We start from the raw sequence: 19,098 nt of genomic DNA on the forward strand, positions 1-19,098 counted from the left end.
CTCAATGCTCTTCAATGGGCCTGTAAGGTATAATAAATGAATAAATAAATATTGTGTGATGTACTTCACAGCGTCACGGGAGGGTGAAAAACGCTGGAAAACCCCAGTCATTCTAAAGGTTTGCGGGCTGTAATTACCAACCTGTTTGAGATGTAACTATCCTGAAAAATGACTGGCATACTTATACTGATTGTTTTGTTTTTAACAGTTGAAAAGTCTGAACTCTCGTTATAACAAACTTCGTACTATTTTTTTTTTTTTCAAAAATGTAACCCCCCTTACTCAATGCTCTTCAATGGGCCTGTAAGGTATAATAAATGAATAAATAAATATTGTGTGATGTACTTCACAGCGTCACGGGAGGGTGAAAAACGCTGGAAAACCCCAGTCATTCTAAAGGTTTGCGGGCTGTAATTACCAACCTGTTTGAGATGTAACTATCCTGAAAAATGACTGGCATACTTATACTGATTGTTTTGTTTTTAACAGTTGAAAAGTCTGAACTCTCGTTATAACAGACTTCGTACTATTTTTTTTTTTTCAAAAATGTAACCCCCCTTACTCAATGCTCTTCAATGGGCCTGTAAGGTATAATAAATGAATAAATAAATATTGTGTGATGTACTTCACAGCGTCACGGGAGGGTGAAAAACGCTGGAAAACCCCAGTCATTCTAAAGGTTTGCGGGCTGTAATTACCAACCTGTTTGAGATGTAACTATCCTGAAAAATGACTGGCATACTTATACTGATTGTTTTGTTTTTAACAGTTGAAAAGTCTGAACTCTCGTTATAACAGACTTCGTACTATTTTTTTTTTTTTCAAAAATGTAACCCCCCTTACTCAATGCTCTTCAATGGGCCTGTAAGGTATAATAAATGAATAAATAAATATTGTGTGATGTACTTCACAGCGTCACGGGAGGGTGAAAAACGCTGGAAAACCCCAGTCATATAAAGGTTTGCGGGCTGTAATTACCAACCTGTTTGAGATGTAACTATCCTGAAAAATGACTGGCATACTTATACTGATTGTTTTGTTTTTAACAGTTGAAAAGTCTGAACTCTCGTTATAACAGACTTCGTACTATTTTTTTTTTTTTCAAAAATGTAACCCCCCTTACTCAATGCTCTTCAATGGGCCTGTAAGGTATAATAAATGAATAAATAAATATTGTGTGATGTACTTCACAGCGTCACGGGAGGGTGAAAAACGCTGGAAAACCCCAGTCATTCTAAAGGTTTGCGGGCTGTAATTACCAACCTGTTTGAGATGTAACTATCCTGAAAAATGACTGGCATACTTATACTGATTGTTTTGTTTTTAACAGTTGAAAAGTCTGAACTCTCGTTATAACAGACTTCGTACTATTTTTTTTTTTTTTCAAAAATGTAACCCCCCTTACTCAATGCTCTTCAATGGGCCTGTAAGGTATAATAAATGAATAAATAAATATTGTGTGATGTACTTCACAGCGTCACGGGAGGGTGAAAAACGCTGGAAAACCCCAGTCATTCTAAAGGTTTGCGGGCTGTAATTACCAACCTGTTTGAGATGTAACTATCCTGAAAAATGACTGGCATACTTATACTGATTGTTTTGTTTTTAACAGTTGAAAAGTCTGAACTCTCGTTATAACAGACTTCGTACTATTTTTTTTTTTTTTTCAAAAATGTAACCCCCCTTACTCAATGCTCTTCAATGGGCCTGTAAGGTATAATAAATGAATAAATAAATATTGTGTGATGTACTTCACAGCGTCACGGGAGGGTGAAAAACGCTGGAAAACCCCAGTCATTCTAAAGGTTTGCGGGCTGTAATTACCAACCTGTTTGAGATGTAACTATCCTGAAAAATGACTGGCATACTTATACTGATTGTTTTGTTTTTAACAGTTGAAAAGTCTGAACTCTCGTTATAACAGACTTCGTACTATTTTTTTTTTTTTTCAAAAATGTAACCCCCCTTACTCAATGCTCTTCAATGGGCCTGTAAGGTATAATAAATGAATAAATAAATATTGTGTGATTTACTTCACAGCGTCACGGGAGGGTGAAAAACGCTGGAAAACCCCAGTCATTCTAAAGGTTTGCGGGCTGTAATTACCAACCTGTTTGAGATGTAACTATCCTGAAAAATGACTGGCATACTTATACTGATTGTTTTGTTTTTAACAGTTGAAAAGTCTGAACTCTCGTTATAACAGACTTCGTACTATTTTTTTTTTTTTTCAAAAATGTAACCCCCCTTACTCAATGCTCTTCAATGGGCCTGTAAGGTATAATAAATGAATAAATAAATATTGTGTGATTTACTTCACAGCGTCACGGGAGGGTGAAAAACGCTGGAAAACCCCAGTCATTCTAAAGGTTTGCGGGCTGTAATTACCAACCTGTTTGAGATGTAACTATCCTGAAAAATGACTGGCATACTTATACTGATTGTTTTGTTTTTAACAGTTGAAAAGTCTGAACTCTCGTTATAACAGACTTCGTACTATTTTTTTTTTTTTTTCAAAAATGTAACCCCCCTTACTCAATGCTCTTCAATGGGCCTGTAAGGTATAATAAATGAATAAATAAATATTGTGTGATGTACTTCACAGCGTCACGGGAGGGTGAAAAACGCTGGAAAACCCCAGTCATTCTAAAGGTTTGCGGGCTGTAATTACCAACCTGTTTGAGATGTAACTATCCTGAAAAATGACTGGCATACTTATACTGATTGTTTTGTTTTTAGCAGTTGAAAAGTCTGAACTCTCGTTATAACAGACTTCGTACTATTTTTTTTTTTTTCAAAAATGTAACCCCCCTTACTCAATGCTCTTCAATGGGCCTGTAAGGTATAATAAATGAATAAATAAATATTGTGTGATGTACTTCACAGCGTCACGGGAGGGTGAAAAACGCTGGAAAACCCCAGTCATTCTAAAGGTTTGCGGGCTGTAATTACCAACCTGTTTGAGATGTAACTATCCTGAAAAATGACTGGCATACTTATACTGATTGTTTTGTTTTTAACAGTTGAAAAGTCTGAACTCTCGTTATAACAGACTTCGTACTATTTTTTTTTTTTCAAAAATGTAACCCCCCTTACTCAATGCTCTTCAATGGGCCTGTAAGGTATAATAAATGAATAAATAAATATTGTGTGATGTACTTCACAGCGTCACGGGAGGGTGAAAAACGCTGGAAAACCCCAGTCATTCTAAAGGTTTGCGGGCTGTAATTACCAACCTGTTTGAGATGTAACTATCCTGAAAAATGACTGGCATACTTATACTGATTGTTTTGTTTTTAACAGTTGAAAAGTCTGAACTCTCGTTATAACAGACTTCGTACTATTTTTTTTTTTTTCAAAAATGTAACCCCCCTTACTCAATGCTCTTCAATGGGCCTGTAAGGTATAATAAATGAATAAATAAATATTGTGTGATGTACTTCACAGCGTCACGGGAGGGTGAAAAACGCTGGAAAACCCCAGTCATATAAAGGTTTGCGGGCTGTAATTACCAACCTGTTTGAGATGTAACTATCCTGAAAAATGACTGGCATACTTATACTGATTGTTTTGTTTTTAACAGTTGAAAAGTCTGAACTCTCGTTATAACAGACTTCGTACTATTTTTTTTTTTTCAAAAATGTAACCCCCCTTACTCAATGCTCTTCAATGGGCCTGTAAGGTATAATAAATGAATAAATAAATATTGTGTGATGTACTTCACAGCGTCACGGGAGGGTGAAAAACGCTGGAAAACCCCAGTCATTCTAAAGGTTTGCGGGCTGTAATTACCAACCTGTTTGAGATGTAACTATCCTGAAAAATGACTGGCATACTTATACTGATTGTTTTGTTTTTAACAGTTGAAAAGTCTGAACTCTCGTTATAACAGACTTCGTACTATTTTTTTTTTTTCAAAAATGTAACCCCCCTTACTCAATGCTCTTCAATGGGCCTGTAAGGTATAATAAATGAATAAATAAATATTGTGTGATGTACTTCACAGCGTCACGGGAGGGTGAAAAACGCTGGAAAACCCCAGTCATATAAAGGTTTGCGGGCTGTAATTACCAACCTGTTTGAGATGTAACTATCCTGAAAAATGACTGGCATACTTATACTGATTGTTTTGTTTTTAACAGTTGAAAAGTCTGAACTCTCGTTATAACAGACTTCGTACTATTTTTTTTTTTTCAAAAATGTAACCCCCCTTACTCAATGCTCTTCAATGGGCCTGTAAGGTATAATAAATGAATAAATAAATATTGTGTGATGTACTTCACAGCGTCACGGGAGGGTGAAAAACGCTGGAAAACCCCAGTCATATAAAGGTTTGCGGGCTGTAATTACCAACCTGTTTGAGATGTAACTATCCTGAAAAATGACTGGCATACTTATACTGATTGTTTTGTTTTTAACAGTTGAAAAGTCTGAACTCTCGTTATAACAGACTTCGTACTATTTTTTTTTTTTCAAAAATGTAACCCCCCTTACTCAATGCTCTTCAATGGGCCTGTAAGGTATAATAAATGAATAAATAAATATTGTGTGATGTACTTCACAGCGTCACGGGAGGGTGAAAAACGCTGGAAAACCCCAGTCATATAAAGGTTTGCGGGCTGTAATTACCAACCTGTTTGAGATGTAACTATCCTGAAAAATGACTGGCATACTTATACTGATTGTTTTGTTTTTAACAGTTGAAAAGTCTGAACTCTCGTTATAACAGACTTCGTACTATTTTTTTTTTTTTCAAAAATGTAACCCCCCTTACTCAATGCTCTTCAATGGGCCTGTAAGGTATAATAAATGAATAAATAAATATTGTGTGATGTACTTCACAGCGTCACGGGAGGGTGAAAAACGCTGGAAAACCCCAGTCATATAAAGGTTTGCGGGCTGTAATTACCAACCTGTTTGAGATGTAACTATCCTGAAAAATGACCGGCATACTTATACTGATTGTTTTGTTTTTAACAGTTGAAAAGTCTGAACTCTCGTTATAACAGACTTCGTACTATTTTTTTTTTTCAAAAATGTAACCCCCCTTACTCAATGCTCTTCAATGGGCCTGTAAGGTATAATAAATGAATAAATAAATATTGTGTGATGTACTTCACAGCGTCACGGGAGGGTGAAAAACGCTGGAAAACCCCAGTCATATAAAGGTTTGCGGGCTGTAATTACCAACCTGTTTGAGATGTAACTATCCTGAAAAATGACTGGCATACTTATACTGATTGTTTTGTTTTTAACAGTTGAAAAGTCTGAACTCTCGTTATAACAGACTTCGTACTATTTTTTTTTTTTTCAAAAATGTAACCCCCCTTACTCAACGCTCTTCAATGGGCCTGTAAGGTATAATAAATGAATAAATAAATATTGTGTGATGTACTTCACAGCGTCACGGGAGGGTGAAAAACGCTGGAAAACCCCAGTCATTCTAAAGGTTTGTGGGCTGTAATTACCAACCTGTTTGAGATGTAACTATCCTGAAAAATGACCGGCATACTTATACTGATTGTTTTGTTTTTAACAGTTGAAAAGTCTGAACTCTCGTTATAACAGACTTCGTACTATTTTTTTTTTTCAAAAATGTAACCCCCCTTACTCAATGCTCTTCAATGGGCCTGTAAGGTATAATAAATGAATAAATAAATATTGTGTGATGTACTTCACAGCGTCACGGGAGGGTGAAAAACGCTGGAAAACCCCAGTCATTCTAAAGGTTTGTGGGCTGTAATTACCAACCTGTTTGAGATGTAACTATCCTGAAAAATGACCGGCATACTTATACTGATTGTTTTGTTTTTAACAGTTGAAAAGTCTGAACTCTCGTTATAACAGACTTCGTACTATTTTTTTTTTTTTCAAAAATGTAACCCCCCTTACTCAATGCTCTTCAATGGGCCTGTAAGGTATAATAAATGAATAAATAAATATTGTGTGATGTACTTCACAGCGTCACGGGAGGGTGAAAAACGCTGGAAAACCCCAGTCATTCTAAAGGTTTGTGGGCTGTAATTACCAACCTGTTTGAGATGTAACTATCCTGAAAAATGACCGGCATACTTATACTGATTGTTTTGTTTTTAACAGTTGAAAAGTCTGAACTCTCGTTATAACAGACTTCGTACTATTTTTTTTTTTCAAAAATGTAACCCCCCTTACTCAATGCTCTTCAATGGGCCTGTAAGGTATAATAAATGAATAAATAAATATTGTGTGATGTACTTCACAGCGTCACGGGAGGGTGAAAAACGCTGGAAAAACCCAGTCATTCTAAAGGTTTGTGGGCTGTAATTACCAACCTGTTTGAGATGTAACTATCCTGAAAAATGACCGGCATACTTATACTGATTGTTTTGTTTTTAACAGTTGAAAAGTCTGAACTCTCGTTATAACAGACTTCGTACTATTTTTTTTTTTTTCAAAAATGTAACCCCCCTTACTCAACGCTCTTCAATGGGCCTGTAAGGTATAATAAATGAATAAATAAATATTGTGTGATGTACTTCACAGCGTCACGGGAGGGTGAAAAACGCTGGAAAACCCCAGTCATTCTAAAGGTTTGTGGGCTGTAATTACCAACCTGTTTGAGATGTAACTATCCTGAAAAATGACCGGCATACTTATACTGATTGTTTTGTTTTTAACAGTTGAAAAGTCTGAACTCTCGTTATAACAGACTTCGTACATGATTCCGTCAGTCTGTAGCAACAGTATTTCAATAGCAGTTCATGCTTCTTTTACAGTAGGCTGAAATCATGTTCACTATATCAAGGTCTGTTGTAAGGAGGTTATCGGTATATTGGAAATTTCATCTAGCAGCCTGGGCGCAGGCATCCTTGACTTGTGCGCGTTTGGGTGTATGATGATGGTTGGAGTTTTTTGGCGCAAGGCCACCTGGGGCAAAGAGCGCCAAACAAAAGTATCTAAAAGAAAATAGTGGCTACTAAAGCCAGAATAACAATAAAATCAATTAACGGCAATGGTGATGGCTGGTGTATAGGGCCACGTTTGATTATGCGTGATAGGAAATGAGGTTTAAAAACTTGACGTCTGACAAGTACTCAAACACACGTTTCACGGAAACCATGGCATCGTCACCTAGAAACAGCGATGGATGTAGGGGAATACGTTGTCTGTAGAGTTCTCTGAAGTGTTTGTGTCGTGTTGTGTGAAGTGCCTTGCATGTGATTAGTATGTGCACTACAGATAGGGCCTCTCCGCACCTGCTGCACTGGGGTCTAGAAGATCCCGTCAGCAGATATGAGTGCATTGCATGGGTGTGCCCTATCCGCAGCCTACCCAAGGCGACTTCTGTGTGTCTGTTGCGTGTCAGTGGTGTGTGGTCCCAAGCGTGGTTTTACAACGTGTAACTTGTTATCTGTCTGTTCACTCCACTGTGCTTGCCATGTTCTACGCAAGTGTTGTCTTATGTGTGGCTTGAGGTCTGTATATGGTACAATTGTTATGTCTACAGTGTTCCTGAGTGCAGCAGCAGCGGCCCTCTCGTCTGCCAACTCGTTCCCAGCAATCCCAGCGTGTCCTGGGACCCAGCAGAGGAGCAGCTGATGCTTCTGCGCATACACAGACATGATAGTGTTAAATACAAGATTAAATATGTGGTTTTTGGGGCGTGTATGCGATGACAGTGCGCGAACAACACTCAAGGAATCTGTGTAGATGATAGACTTCGGAATTTGATTTTCAAGTATGTGTCGTACAATCAGTAAAATTCCATATGCTTCTGCTGAAAAAATTGTGTGGACGCTCATGGTTCTGGCTGCACTGAAATTCGGACCACGAGCAGCGCAGGAGACCATAGTGGAGGTTTTAGACGCGTCACTGTAAAATTCTGCAAGTGGGTATTTAAACTGCAGAGACAGAAAGTGCTGCAGTATTGCAGCTCGCGGTACCCGATTTTTGTCAAGTTTCATAAAAGAAAGCTCGGAGGACACAGGACGAACTTTCCAAGGAGGTAAAATGTCTGAAAAGGATGATCTGTACCCATCTAAAAATGAAGCGCTGAGATCCGAGGCTCGCTCTCTCACTCCAAGTGAAAAGGGCAGAGGAACGGATGGGCGATTTACAAAAAGCACAGATGTGGATGTGTCGTTAAAGACAGGATAAAAAGGATGGTTATTCAGCGATGAAAGTTTAAAAGCATAAAGTAAGTCTATGTACGTCCGTTGGTTCTCAAGGCTCCACTTATTACACTCGACATACAGACTCTCGACAGGGCTAGTGCGAAAAGCACCCGACGCAAGCCGTAGCCCTAAGTGTAGCACTGGGTCAAGCATTCGCAACGCTGTTTTAGCGTTTGGGTGTCAAACATGACGTCAGCCCAACTGGGATCTCTCCCCTTGTTCAGATCTAGTGTTGAAATGAGCGAGATCCAAGAGCAAAAAGCGTGGTGAAGTCACACCACAGGGCACAGTTGATGAGAAGGCACTTTTGACTTCACTGGTAATACAGCGCAGGAGCCGTTTAGAGTGCGAGAAGATTGACATGGCGTCAGTCGCAGCGACGGCCACTTGTTGAGAAGAAGTGGCAAAAGACCAACTCCGTGTTCGGCATTACAAAACGGGATGCGGTGCAGCCGAAGAAGTGCTGGAATAATTTAAAGAAGCAGCAGTGGAAGGGGGAGGATTCCCGTGTTATTAAGCGGCAATAGTTCAAGACAGGTAAGTGACACATTCGCAACTTCGTTGAACCTCATGCGCTATCGATAGATTTATTACATTTGGGGCCCCTTGTGAATGCAAAGGTTGTTCTTTTTTTTTTTTACTGTAACGTTTACGCACGTTTTCTTCTCATGCAAAATAATGTAGGCCGTTCCTCAAAGATGTGAACGTCATGTAGTACCTGATTTTTGTTCAAACAGCCCGCTTGAGCATACCACATTTGTAAATTTCTTATTGTAAGTTCTTTGACATTGAGAAATAAACCTCACTTCAATCACTGTGTATAAATTTTTTTAATAAACGCACGTGTTAAACACCCAACATAATGTGCACTGCAGGAAATGTGAGCCAGAATCTTGTTATTGCCAGATTGAGTGAACCTCGTCTTGTATGTGGATCTTTAGAACCCTGGAAAATAATCTTTCATCACCCAAGCCCTGACCGCTTACGGGCAGTAATACAAAACCACAGCATACTGCAATACATGGAGGCCTGCCTGAAGAACAGCACAGCAGCCCTGGCAGATTAAAATAGAGCTTTCACATTTACACCCGCAACCATTGTTTGCTGCAGTTTCAAAGAGAGGTCTACAGTGTGATCACTGAAGGTAACATATACACGTGTCTCTATTTCCCACAGTGCTGGGTGTCAGAGCCATTTCAATGCTCGTGTTCACTCGATGTCTTTCTGCACTGACAGCTGTGTGTTACACATTGCTTTTCAGGAGGTGGACCACCAACTCGCTCCACGTCACCAGCCACACAAACGGTCGGTGCAGTGGCAGACAAAATGGCCACGCGTTCTAAAAATCAGAATGACTTGGATGGGGCAAGCCACCTGCCGATTATGCACGGCATCGATGACACGGGGTATGTTTATGCTGCAGGTGTTTACAAACCTTCCATCTTTAGGGGAAAAAACTGCGTGAATCTGAGCTGCACTGCTGTAAGGGGTGGAGGGGGGGGCTGATTGAAGTAAATGTTTTGTGTGAATGCATTTTGCCACCAAAGAAAGAACGTCTGTCAGCCACATTCGGGTGCTGAGACTTTTTGCGCAGCTCTGAGAGCCCACCTGTAGGCTTTGTCGGGCCCATTTTACCTCTGTATGTACTATGGCGGCAACACTTAGTGGGAACACGGGAGCGAGTGTCGTGAGCTACTACTAGAGCATCCTAACGGCGCTTCACGGAAACAGCGCGCACGCGCATTGCGGGAGAGTACAACTCTCGTCACGCGCATTGCGTCATCAGGCGACAGCGCGTCATCTGCTACTTGCGAGCTGCCACCGCTCAAGAAGCAGTCGACGTTGTCAGTGGCCGCCGTGAAAATAAATACGGCGGCACTGGAAAAAAGTTCAGATATTCCTTTTACACGCAAACAAAATGGTCGATGCAGGGAAGCAAGAACAAATCGCGGTCTTTTTCTACGACACGCACCGTCATTCTCCAGCCATGAAGATAGCTAGCACGACCTTCTCGCTAGCACGCTAGCTTCTCTGGTCAGTTCGGCGGAGGCACTGGGTGGTGCTAAGCGTGAACGGACCGAGCTTTTCGCTCAGCTGAAAAAAGAAATATCCCACTTCAAAAGTGAGACCTCTTTAGCATGCGTTCCTTAACGCTTGTGTTTCTGACCTTGATTCGTTATTATGGACACCTCACATTATGGACGATTTTTCTGGGGAACGGAGGCGTCCATATCGACGAGACATGTCTGTACACAAAAGACCTGTCTACAAGAGCACGTGGACAGCTTCTTGTAGGCATGACTGAGGTTACTGTATCAAATGGCGGGAAAAGGCGAGAATTCCAGCTGAACTGGCATCCGCGTTTCCTGTGGCTTGCCTACACTTAGACGTACAAAAAGGCACCTTCTGCAAGGTCTGCGTACTATTTTCTAAGAAATCCAGAAGAGACAAAGGTTCTCATGAAACTGCGTAGAGCCTTGTCGCTTCACCCTTTACGATGTGGAGGGGATAAGCACACTTGATTAGAAAACCAAGCAAAAAGAGAGTAGCACAAAGATGCAACAACTGTGGCACAGTCATTTTTGGAAGTGACTCATGGAAGAACAGACAGCACTCTTCAGCTGAACAAGCAAGCGAAGATTGAATGAGAAAAAAAAAACAAGGCAAAACTGCAGACAATTATCAAAACAGTTCTTATTTGAGGAGGCCCGCAAGAAATCGCACTCAGGACAGAGATGCCAGCAGGCTTACACTGGAAGAAACTGCAAAAAATGACTGATATTTTAAAGCATTGCTGCACTACAGTGCGAGGAGGGTGATCAGACTCTTGTCGAGCACATAAAATATTTTGGAGGAAATGCCCTCTACGCAAGCCCAACGATTCAAAATGAGTTGATTGTGATAATCGGCAAGCAAATACAAGGTGGACTCGTTCAAGCTGTGAACAAGTGGCACCGATGGCACCGCTGACAACATGCACACTGAGCAGTTCTCCCTGTGTGTATGGTACGTGGAGCATGAAACGATAGACATCAAAGAATATTATCTCGCTTTTGTTCCACTTACGGACCTCAGTGGATCAGGTCCAGCGAAAACGCTAAAAACTGAGCTTGTTCACCTCGTTCTAGATCTTGACTGTTTGAGAGGTCAAGGCTATGATGGAGCCGTTGTCATGAGTGGTTCATTTCGTGGAGCGCAGGCCCCAATTCGCGAAGCGTATCCTTTAGCAGTGTATGCTCTTTGCATTCAATAAACCTTTGCTTGTACGATGAGTCTAAAGTAAGCGACATCCGCATGTTTGTACTTCAGAAGCTCCTCAAAAAAGAAAAAAAAAAGCTATATTCTGCTATGTTCTCAAGGAGCACGTCGAGTTTTCACCGCGCCCATTTTCATGCCTTCACAGGTACTGCGAGGCTGGGTGGGTTGAGTAACACGAAGCCGTGATGCTCTTCAGGGAAGCGCTGCCAGACATCGTCACTAAAAAACTACGGATGACGATTTGGCTTGGAGAAAGCGAAGGTCCCAAGTTAGAATTAGTTTACCTATATCCTGCAAATACACAGCAGCTATTATTTCATGTTGTTAATACTCTGCATTTCTTAAAGCGTGTTTGCAATAACTGGCTCAACCAGCAGAACGCTTGAAGAGAGGAACAGCGCTAAAGACAGTACAAAGGGAAGACTAGACACAAGCAGCGCTGACTGCCAACTTTGGACTTGTACGGACAGCAGCTGCAAGGGCTGCCTCCAGCGAACGAATATGCTCTATGCATCCTTAAGGTAGTGGAAGGTCTGCCGACGAGTACACTGCGAAGGGTGGACCCTACCAATGGGGTGAAACTCCTTCGTGATAGAATTTCAGACTGTTCCTGTCGGACAAAGAGGGTGGTTTTGCCGTCTTGCCCTCTTCGAGCTACGACGACAGGGTGACCTCTGCCACTTCGGCAAGGCCAGTATCCGGCCGGCTAGTATAAAGATGCGAGGAAGGCGTCCTCACACATTTGGCGGAGTTCATAAAGGAGGGGGCCTTTCGCTCAAGATTTTCGTCGCAGCGAAAACCCACAAAGAAGGCTGCTCGTTCCGGGCTATCGTAACCAAAAGAGGGGACTTGGCAGCGACAATTGGGAGCATTCTTTCAGGCATCCCTGTCCCTGCTACCTTTCGACAACCCCTACCTCGTAAGGTCTGCACGTGAAGTCGCCACGTTCCTGGAGACACTGGACGCGCAGAAAGTGACAGCGTTGTCGGTAGACATAAAGGACCTTTACTATTCACTGCCTCAACAAGACCTTATCGATGCTGTCGAGGAGGCCATTGACAGGTACGGGCCAGTGCCTTTTCAGAACTCCTGTAGTACAACCATAAGCAGGTTTCTCGATTTGCTAAGGGTCTACCAGAATTCTTCACTGGTGGAAGTGCAAAGTGATCACTATGTGCAAAAAAACTGGTGTTTGTATTGGTTCCTGCGTGGCACCAGTTCTAAGTGACATTTCGTTGGCCAACTTGGACCGCACCTTGGATGTGAACCTCCAATGCTGCAATGCCGATGATTCGCTATGTCGATGATTTCCTACCGACCTTTGTGTCCCCATGTGAGCAGTATCACCAGTGTGCCAATGCCATTTTTTTTTTCAGTTTTTAGCACCACACTTGGTCAGTACACCATAACCCGAGAAACTCTTGTCTACCTCTGAGTTGAGGTTCCTTGATCGCATGCTTAGCTTTCAAGCTGATCACGTTTGCTGGCAATACTCCCCACGGTCAAGTTAAGGGCATGCTGCCCTTTACCTCTGCACACTCAAAAGCTGTAAAAAGGGGCATTGCTCTTTCTGCAATGAAAAATGTGTTGTTTGGCTCATGTACCCACTTGACTGAGCCCAGCCTTCAGAACCAAGTTCAGAGGCTGCGCTCAGCTGGATACCCTGATGGGCTGCTTCGTAGCCTCGCAGAAATGCTGCTGTTAGAAAACCGCAAGAGTGCTGGGAGCAAATCCCAACCTGAGGAACCCCGTCGTGGAACCGCCGTTATCCCGCAAGCTCATCAGGTGTTGCTCAGGATTGAGAAAGCGGCCGCTCGAGTGGGGGTACAGGCACGGCACGGCACAGACTACCAAGCTTATTTGCTGCAGAAAAAAAACACTTGTAGCGGTTTTTTCTGCACCAAATTGGCTTGGTAGTCTGTGCCGTGCCGTGAATAACTGAGAATGAAAAGCCAGCTGCAATGTAAAGCGTGCCAAACGTTACGTCAACTGCAGCGTAGGTGTGGTGTATGAAATCGAACCGTCAAGCGGCCGGTCCTCTGTCGGCCAGACAGGACGGTGCATCAATGATCGCCTAAGGGAGCACGCGTACTGCCTAAAACAGGGCACGGGCACCTTGCTTCGCACTGTTCAAAGCGCAGTGGGTGCACGCCGGCCTTTGAGAGTTGCCATACTAAGGTGATACTGAGAACAATGCATGCGAGATATTCAAAGCACCAGTCATACACCAAAGGGGAAAAGATCGAATCGGCAGTCCTTCGTTGGATTTAATGGACAAGGGGATTAGGTATCTCGCTTCATAACTGCCATATCTATTTTTTGTATATGTTCTGTGGGCACTTCCTCTATCCTTAATCCTTGCCATTAGCACCAAGGAACAGAATAGAATAGTAGAAAAACTCGCCGTCGTTATTCTCACTGCTCTCGTGCAGCACCGAACTGCCCTGCCGAGAGACTCTACCCACAACGGGTTCGAGAGCGAGCCACGACTCTCGCTGAGAGTGTACGTTGTCAGTCACTTCACAGGGAAGCGATACCTTCCATAGTACAGGGGTTTATTACGCGGACAACCACGATACAAACACTACACTGCACTACGCACCTAGCCCCTGGGGCATATACAGCCGTCAGCGTGTGCCCAGCCCGTAGTCGGGCAGCAGTTAGCGTCCCGCAACGCTCGCTGACATAGGGGAAGGGGGCTCTCTGTGGCCGCTACCCATTTCAAGCCACTGGACTCGACCAGGCGGCATCGGCGCTCGTCCGCTGACCCTAGACGGCGCAAGCCGTCACATCGCAGACGCGGGGGCAACCCACCAATGAGTGGAATATGCCCGCGGAGGCTCGCCGGACATCCTAGATAAACGCACTGACGCAAATCAAGGCATGCGCAAATCGACACGGTGGGTGCCGTGACCCACGGAAGTGGGAAACAACGGCCAATGCAAGAAACGGCTAGAAGTGGCTGAAGGGCAGTTACGTACCGTGCGATCGCTGCGCGTCCCAAGGGCGGTCTCTGCGGGGAGTCTCCTGCGCGCATCCCCCGTCGCCTCGTAGGGAGAGGAGGGAGGCGCGCGATGATAGCCCTCGCCCCACCAAGGAGGAGGACGTCGGCAGCGCCTCCTCGGCCCGATTGGAGGGGCTTGGCCCCCACATCTCCTTCTGAAAAAAGTGTTTAAAAGCCCCCTTTCTTTTCAATAGAACTTTAGTTGGCAGTCAGCGCTGTGTGCGTCTAGTCTCCCCTTTGTCCTGTGTTTAGCGCTGTTTTCCTCTTTAAGCATTACGTATCAACAGGCCCGCGTTACCCCCCTTTTATAGAAGAATGCCATTGGCTGCTGCTGCCAATGATAACCTGCCAGTCTCCTTTGTCAGTCACTCCCACTGTCCTTTATCGCTTCCTCCATCCTGTCATCTGCGTGTTGCCACTCTTTACACTCTGGTTCACTTTTTACACTCTGGTTCACTTTTTATTTTCTTTTTGTTCACTTTTCCACACTTTTTCGTTAAATCTGAGCACCTTTGCAATAACTCGCTTTCTTGAATAGTTTAAAATAGCCCACCAGACCACTGCATGACTAACACAAATGCTTGGAGCAACGTCCAGGTCACTACACACATTTGGAACATGGAAGCGTTTCATGAAGTTTGTCTGCACGGCAGCTGCATTTCCTTACAGCCAAACATTCACACTACCGACGGGCTGGGCTCTAAGACGCGCTTTTCCATCAAAAAAACAGTTTGGCTGCTCTACACTGTTTGAAAATTCTCTTTAAACACACATTGAAATGTATTTATTGGGTCACGTTGGGACGTCTTGCCTGAGCAATTCGGATAACATCAATGTATATGAGAAAATTGCCAGAGTTGTACCTGTTGTACTTAACAGCCTCATGTAAGAGCATGTCAATTTTTCATAAATCGCCGTCTCTCAAGTTTTATCTTTGTTTTTGTTGTGTCACACTTAAATTGCGTCAGGCAGACTTAATTCAATGGTGAAGCTGTTTATCAAATCATAATTTTTCATTCCTGCAGTTAAGGGGACACGCGGGTCAAAAAATCGCCATTTTTTCGAAATATGTTGTTTTTTTGTTTTCACTTGCATTATCATCTTTGACTATCCCTCTTTCATGGTAAAAAAAAAGAAAACGAAATACGAACGAGAACTTAGTGAAAATCGTGTCTGAATGACTCGCGGTAAGCCTAGAAATCACGCAATCAAGCCGAATTTCGGGTCTTGGAGAGTTTTTGCTGCACGGCAGCGCGGCTGGCCGCCATTTCAGTCACTTGAGAGAGGTAGACAAAGCCTTCTTCTCTCAATCAAACCGCTTGCCAGCTTCGTATCTCCGCGTAAAAAATAAAAAAATAATATTTCTTCCCACTTGTTTTGGGAGCTCCCAGGGGAAGTAAGTCCCCGTGATAGTTTCGCCATCAATGTGAAAGCGGTACTCGCTGCACGCGCGGTTGGCATCGGACACGATCAGCTGTGCAAGTTTTGTGCTATTCTTGGTCTACCAAAACCACTGCACCAAAAGACGTTCCACAACATTGCCAAGAAAGTAAAGTTCATGCCGCGGCCACAGAAGTCGTCTCTGACAACCATGCTGAAGCAAGGCAAGTAACTGTGTTGCAAACTGGTCAGACTGACGTCAGTGCGATGTTTGATTGTACTTGGCAGAAACGAGGACACAAAAGCCAGAACTGTGTTGGCACTGCCATTTCTCTCGACACTGGTCTCTGCCTGGATTTTGAGGTGCTGTCAAACTACTGTCAAGATTGCAGCCACCCCCAAAAGCTTGATTAGCAAGAGGAGGAAGTGTGGCAAGCCTTTCATGCCCCTGTGTGTGAAAAAAATGACTACTCATCCATGGAGACAGAAGCAGCACTGTGCATATGGCACAAGACGGTATCGTACAACCTGCAGTTCACTGTAGTGGAGACTGCCACTGCTCTCCCGGTGTTGTGGTTCAACAGGGGCCACACTAGCTTTGAGCAAGTTCTCCAAGAACTGGGAATCTTCCCTTCAGAAGAACTGGTTAGACTAAGCAGTGCAAGTGACCAGCGGAGGATCCGGCAGATGTCTGCCAGGCTGACTGCTGCAGCTAGGTCCCATCGCCACAGCCTGGTGAAATGGGCCTGTACCGAGGACTCCACCCGCAAGAACCCTGAGGGTGCAACTTATGCAGCAGGAGCGTTCTAGTTTTAGTACCTCAATGTGGACATTTCAGACTATATCCCCACCAAGTTTCATGTTGTTTGAGCAAGAATTTCTGAATCTGCCAAAGAAATAAACTTTCAATTGCGTTTTTCTCAGTTTGATGTTTTTGCCCGTTTTCTGAGTTTGTGCACACTTATTTTCCCACTTAAGTTGTTGTATCACGATGAAATTTTGCACAGATGTTCATTATAACACGTAGAGTGCACAAATCTTGTTCATTATGCAATTTGTGTCCTTAGATATTTCTGACGGTCATAAAACAAAAATATACAGAACAAGAAAAGGCACACTACCAGTCATTTTTTTTTTGTGGTGAGGAAAATGATGATGAGGCTCTTTCAGGTAGATTTGTGCACTCTGCAGATTCTAAGAAACTACCTAGGCTATTTTAAAAGCTTCAGGAAAATTTTTTACTACAAAAGAAAGTGTGCACAAAAAAACCATTTTTCTGCAAGTCATGCTGCATAACATTTTATCCGGAGCAGCTATTCAAAATCTGATTGCATATATGACCAGAGGAGCTCAATCTCTACAAGATGTGAAAATTTCAGCCTCCTAACTTCATTATTAAAAAAAAAGTTGTTTGGAGCAGCATGTCCCTTTAAGAGTACCGAGAAAATGCCGACCATACCCACTTGGGGGGAGATTGGCCAAGATTGGCGAAACAAGAAATCCACCGTTCGCTGTAATCTTGGCCAAACTTCCTAGAACGAGAAGGACACGTCACAGCGTACGCCATGCCAAGGTGATGTCAAAGGATTACCACTTCCAAAAAAAAAAAAAAGAAGGAAACTGATGCAGTGAAGGTCGTTGCGGCAGCGAAGAAGAAGCAAATCAGCTGCAATCGTGGGCCTAAACCGTCCTGATGATCGTGAAGGTTGCCAATAGCTTCGCTACCTTCAAGTCTTACGTGTTAGTGCGAGATTCCTTCATTCTTTTAATCAGTGTTTACAGCCCTCAGGTATTCTTTTTCATGTCTTTTTCTGTATATGGGATGCTCGAGCAAGAGAGAGAGGCTACTGAACACGAATGCGAGCAGTGTGCTTGTAGAATTCGACCGTTGTATGGGACAATTCAATGGGTACGTTTAACTGTTGGCATCTGTGTGCCATCATAAAGAATAACATTATTGGTTTCCCTGTCGTAGATACACGTTGTAGACGTCGTTGGTAGAAATTATTTCCATTTATGTAAAATTTTTGATGCCTATATTGACAACGTTGGAGGCCTAAAACGTAGTTTTGCCTGCCGATTTTAGACGCCTAAAATGTGCTTTTTTAATGCCAAAAAAATTCGGCCTCTATACATCACACAGAATCGTTAAGACCCCAAAAACTCTAGCTGTGCTCACAGCAAAAGAAGACATTGCACAGCAACTTCATACTTGTTAAACCTATCTGTTAAACCTGCAGAGGCAATGGCCATAGCTTGCACCACTGCGATCAACCATACCACACAAAAGTCACACTCTAATACACCCGTTGCCTATATACCAAGCTGGATTAGCACCACCCAAGGCTCTACCCATCCTCCAAAATCTTCCAAGGAGGAGACATCGAAATTCTCACATTCTGGGCCACAGGCCCTTTGAACAATGCAGCACATGCCACTGCCCGCCAACTTCAATTCCGGGCATCCTCAACTTCAAGACGACACAGTCTGAGCAGCACAGAACCACCCACTCCCATTGACCCTATTCACAACTCTATACTCCCCCACTACATGCACAAGAACATATCCTCCCCCACATCCCTCACTGCTAAGCTGTCAAGCACACATACTCTGCAGCCTGCCAACCGAAACCTTTCACAACCCCCCCAGTCCTCTCACACACCCCAGGATCCCTCTTTTCACCTAACTGCCCACACTGCACCCCACCTGTCACAACACACCATCTCGTCTGCTGCTCAAAAAACCCACGAGCAGTGGGAGTCTGTGTTGACCAGCTAAGCTGAAACAAGCTCTGGTAACGCGAGCCCTGGATTCAGTGAATGCTCACGGCCTCCTGTACATGGGAGGCTGACCGCAAATAAATGCGTATTCCTCCTCACGCAACCCAGCAAACTCAAAAGAAGCGACATTCCACCCACGCATCAGCACACGCGGTGGTCACCAAAATAGCTTCTTAGGCACTGAATGAATCGTCATGGGGAATACGAGAGGAACATAAAGGTGGTAAAGTACAAAAGCAACAGCTTACATTGCGGCCCAAAGCGTGCCAGTGCTGCAAAGTTCCATTGGTGCCACCGTTGCATGTGGCCTGGAAGCACTGGGAAAGCGCCAACGTCACTTGAGAACTGAACTCCGCCAAAGGGTGGCTCGTCCTCTGCGCTGCACACAAAAAGGCAAAAAAAAAAAGTGCCATTTCACCCTGTGGGGACAAATTTCGGGTTGAGGAGAAATTATTCTGCACTAAAAGCAAAAAGTTGTCCAAAGATAAAGTCAAGAAGAGAATGAAGAGATGTCTCAAAAAAC

General features: G+C 43.4%; 1 protein-coding gene across 1 annotated transcript in view; it reads right to left on the reverse strand.

Annotated features, from left to right (window-relative positions):
• Positions 1-19,098, reverse strand: part of LOC144175895 (uncharacterized) — a 101,857-nt gene that overhangs the window by 79,429 nt on the left and 3,330 nt on the right. The window contains exons 2-3 of the mRNA XM_077704959.1: positions 18,824-18,954; positions 14,393-14,570 (exon numbers count right to left, since the gene is read on the reverse strand). Of these exons, the coding sequence (XP_077561085.1) occupies positions 14,393-14,570; positions 18,824-18,861 (216 nt within the window). The 5' untranslated portion in view covers positions 18,862-18,954. The remainder of the gene's footprint in view (positions 1-14,392; positions 14,571-18,823; positions 18,955-19,098) is intronic.

This window comes from Haemaphysalis longicornis, unplaced genomic scaffold (genome assembly GCF_048455015.1).
Source record: "Haemaphysalis longicornis isolate Haplotype H1 unplaced genomic scaffold, Haemaphysalis longicornis Haplotype H1 scaffold_3, whole genome shotgun sequence".
Taxonomy (NCBI): domain Eukaryota; kingdom Metazoa; phylum Arthropoda; class Arachnida; order Ixodida; family Ixodidae; genus Haemaphysalis; species Haemaphysalis longicornis.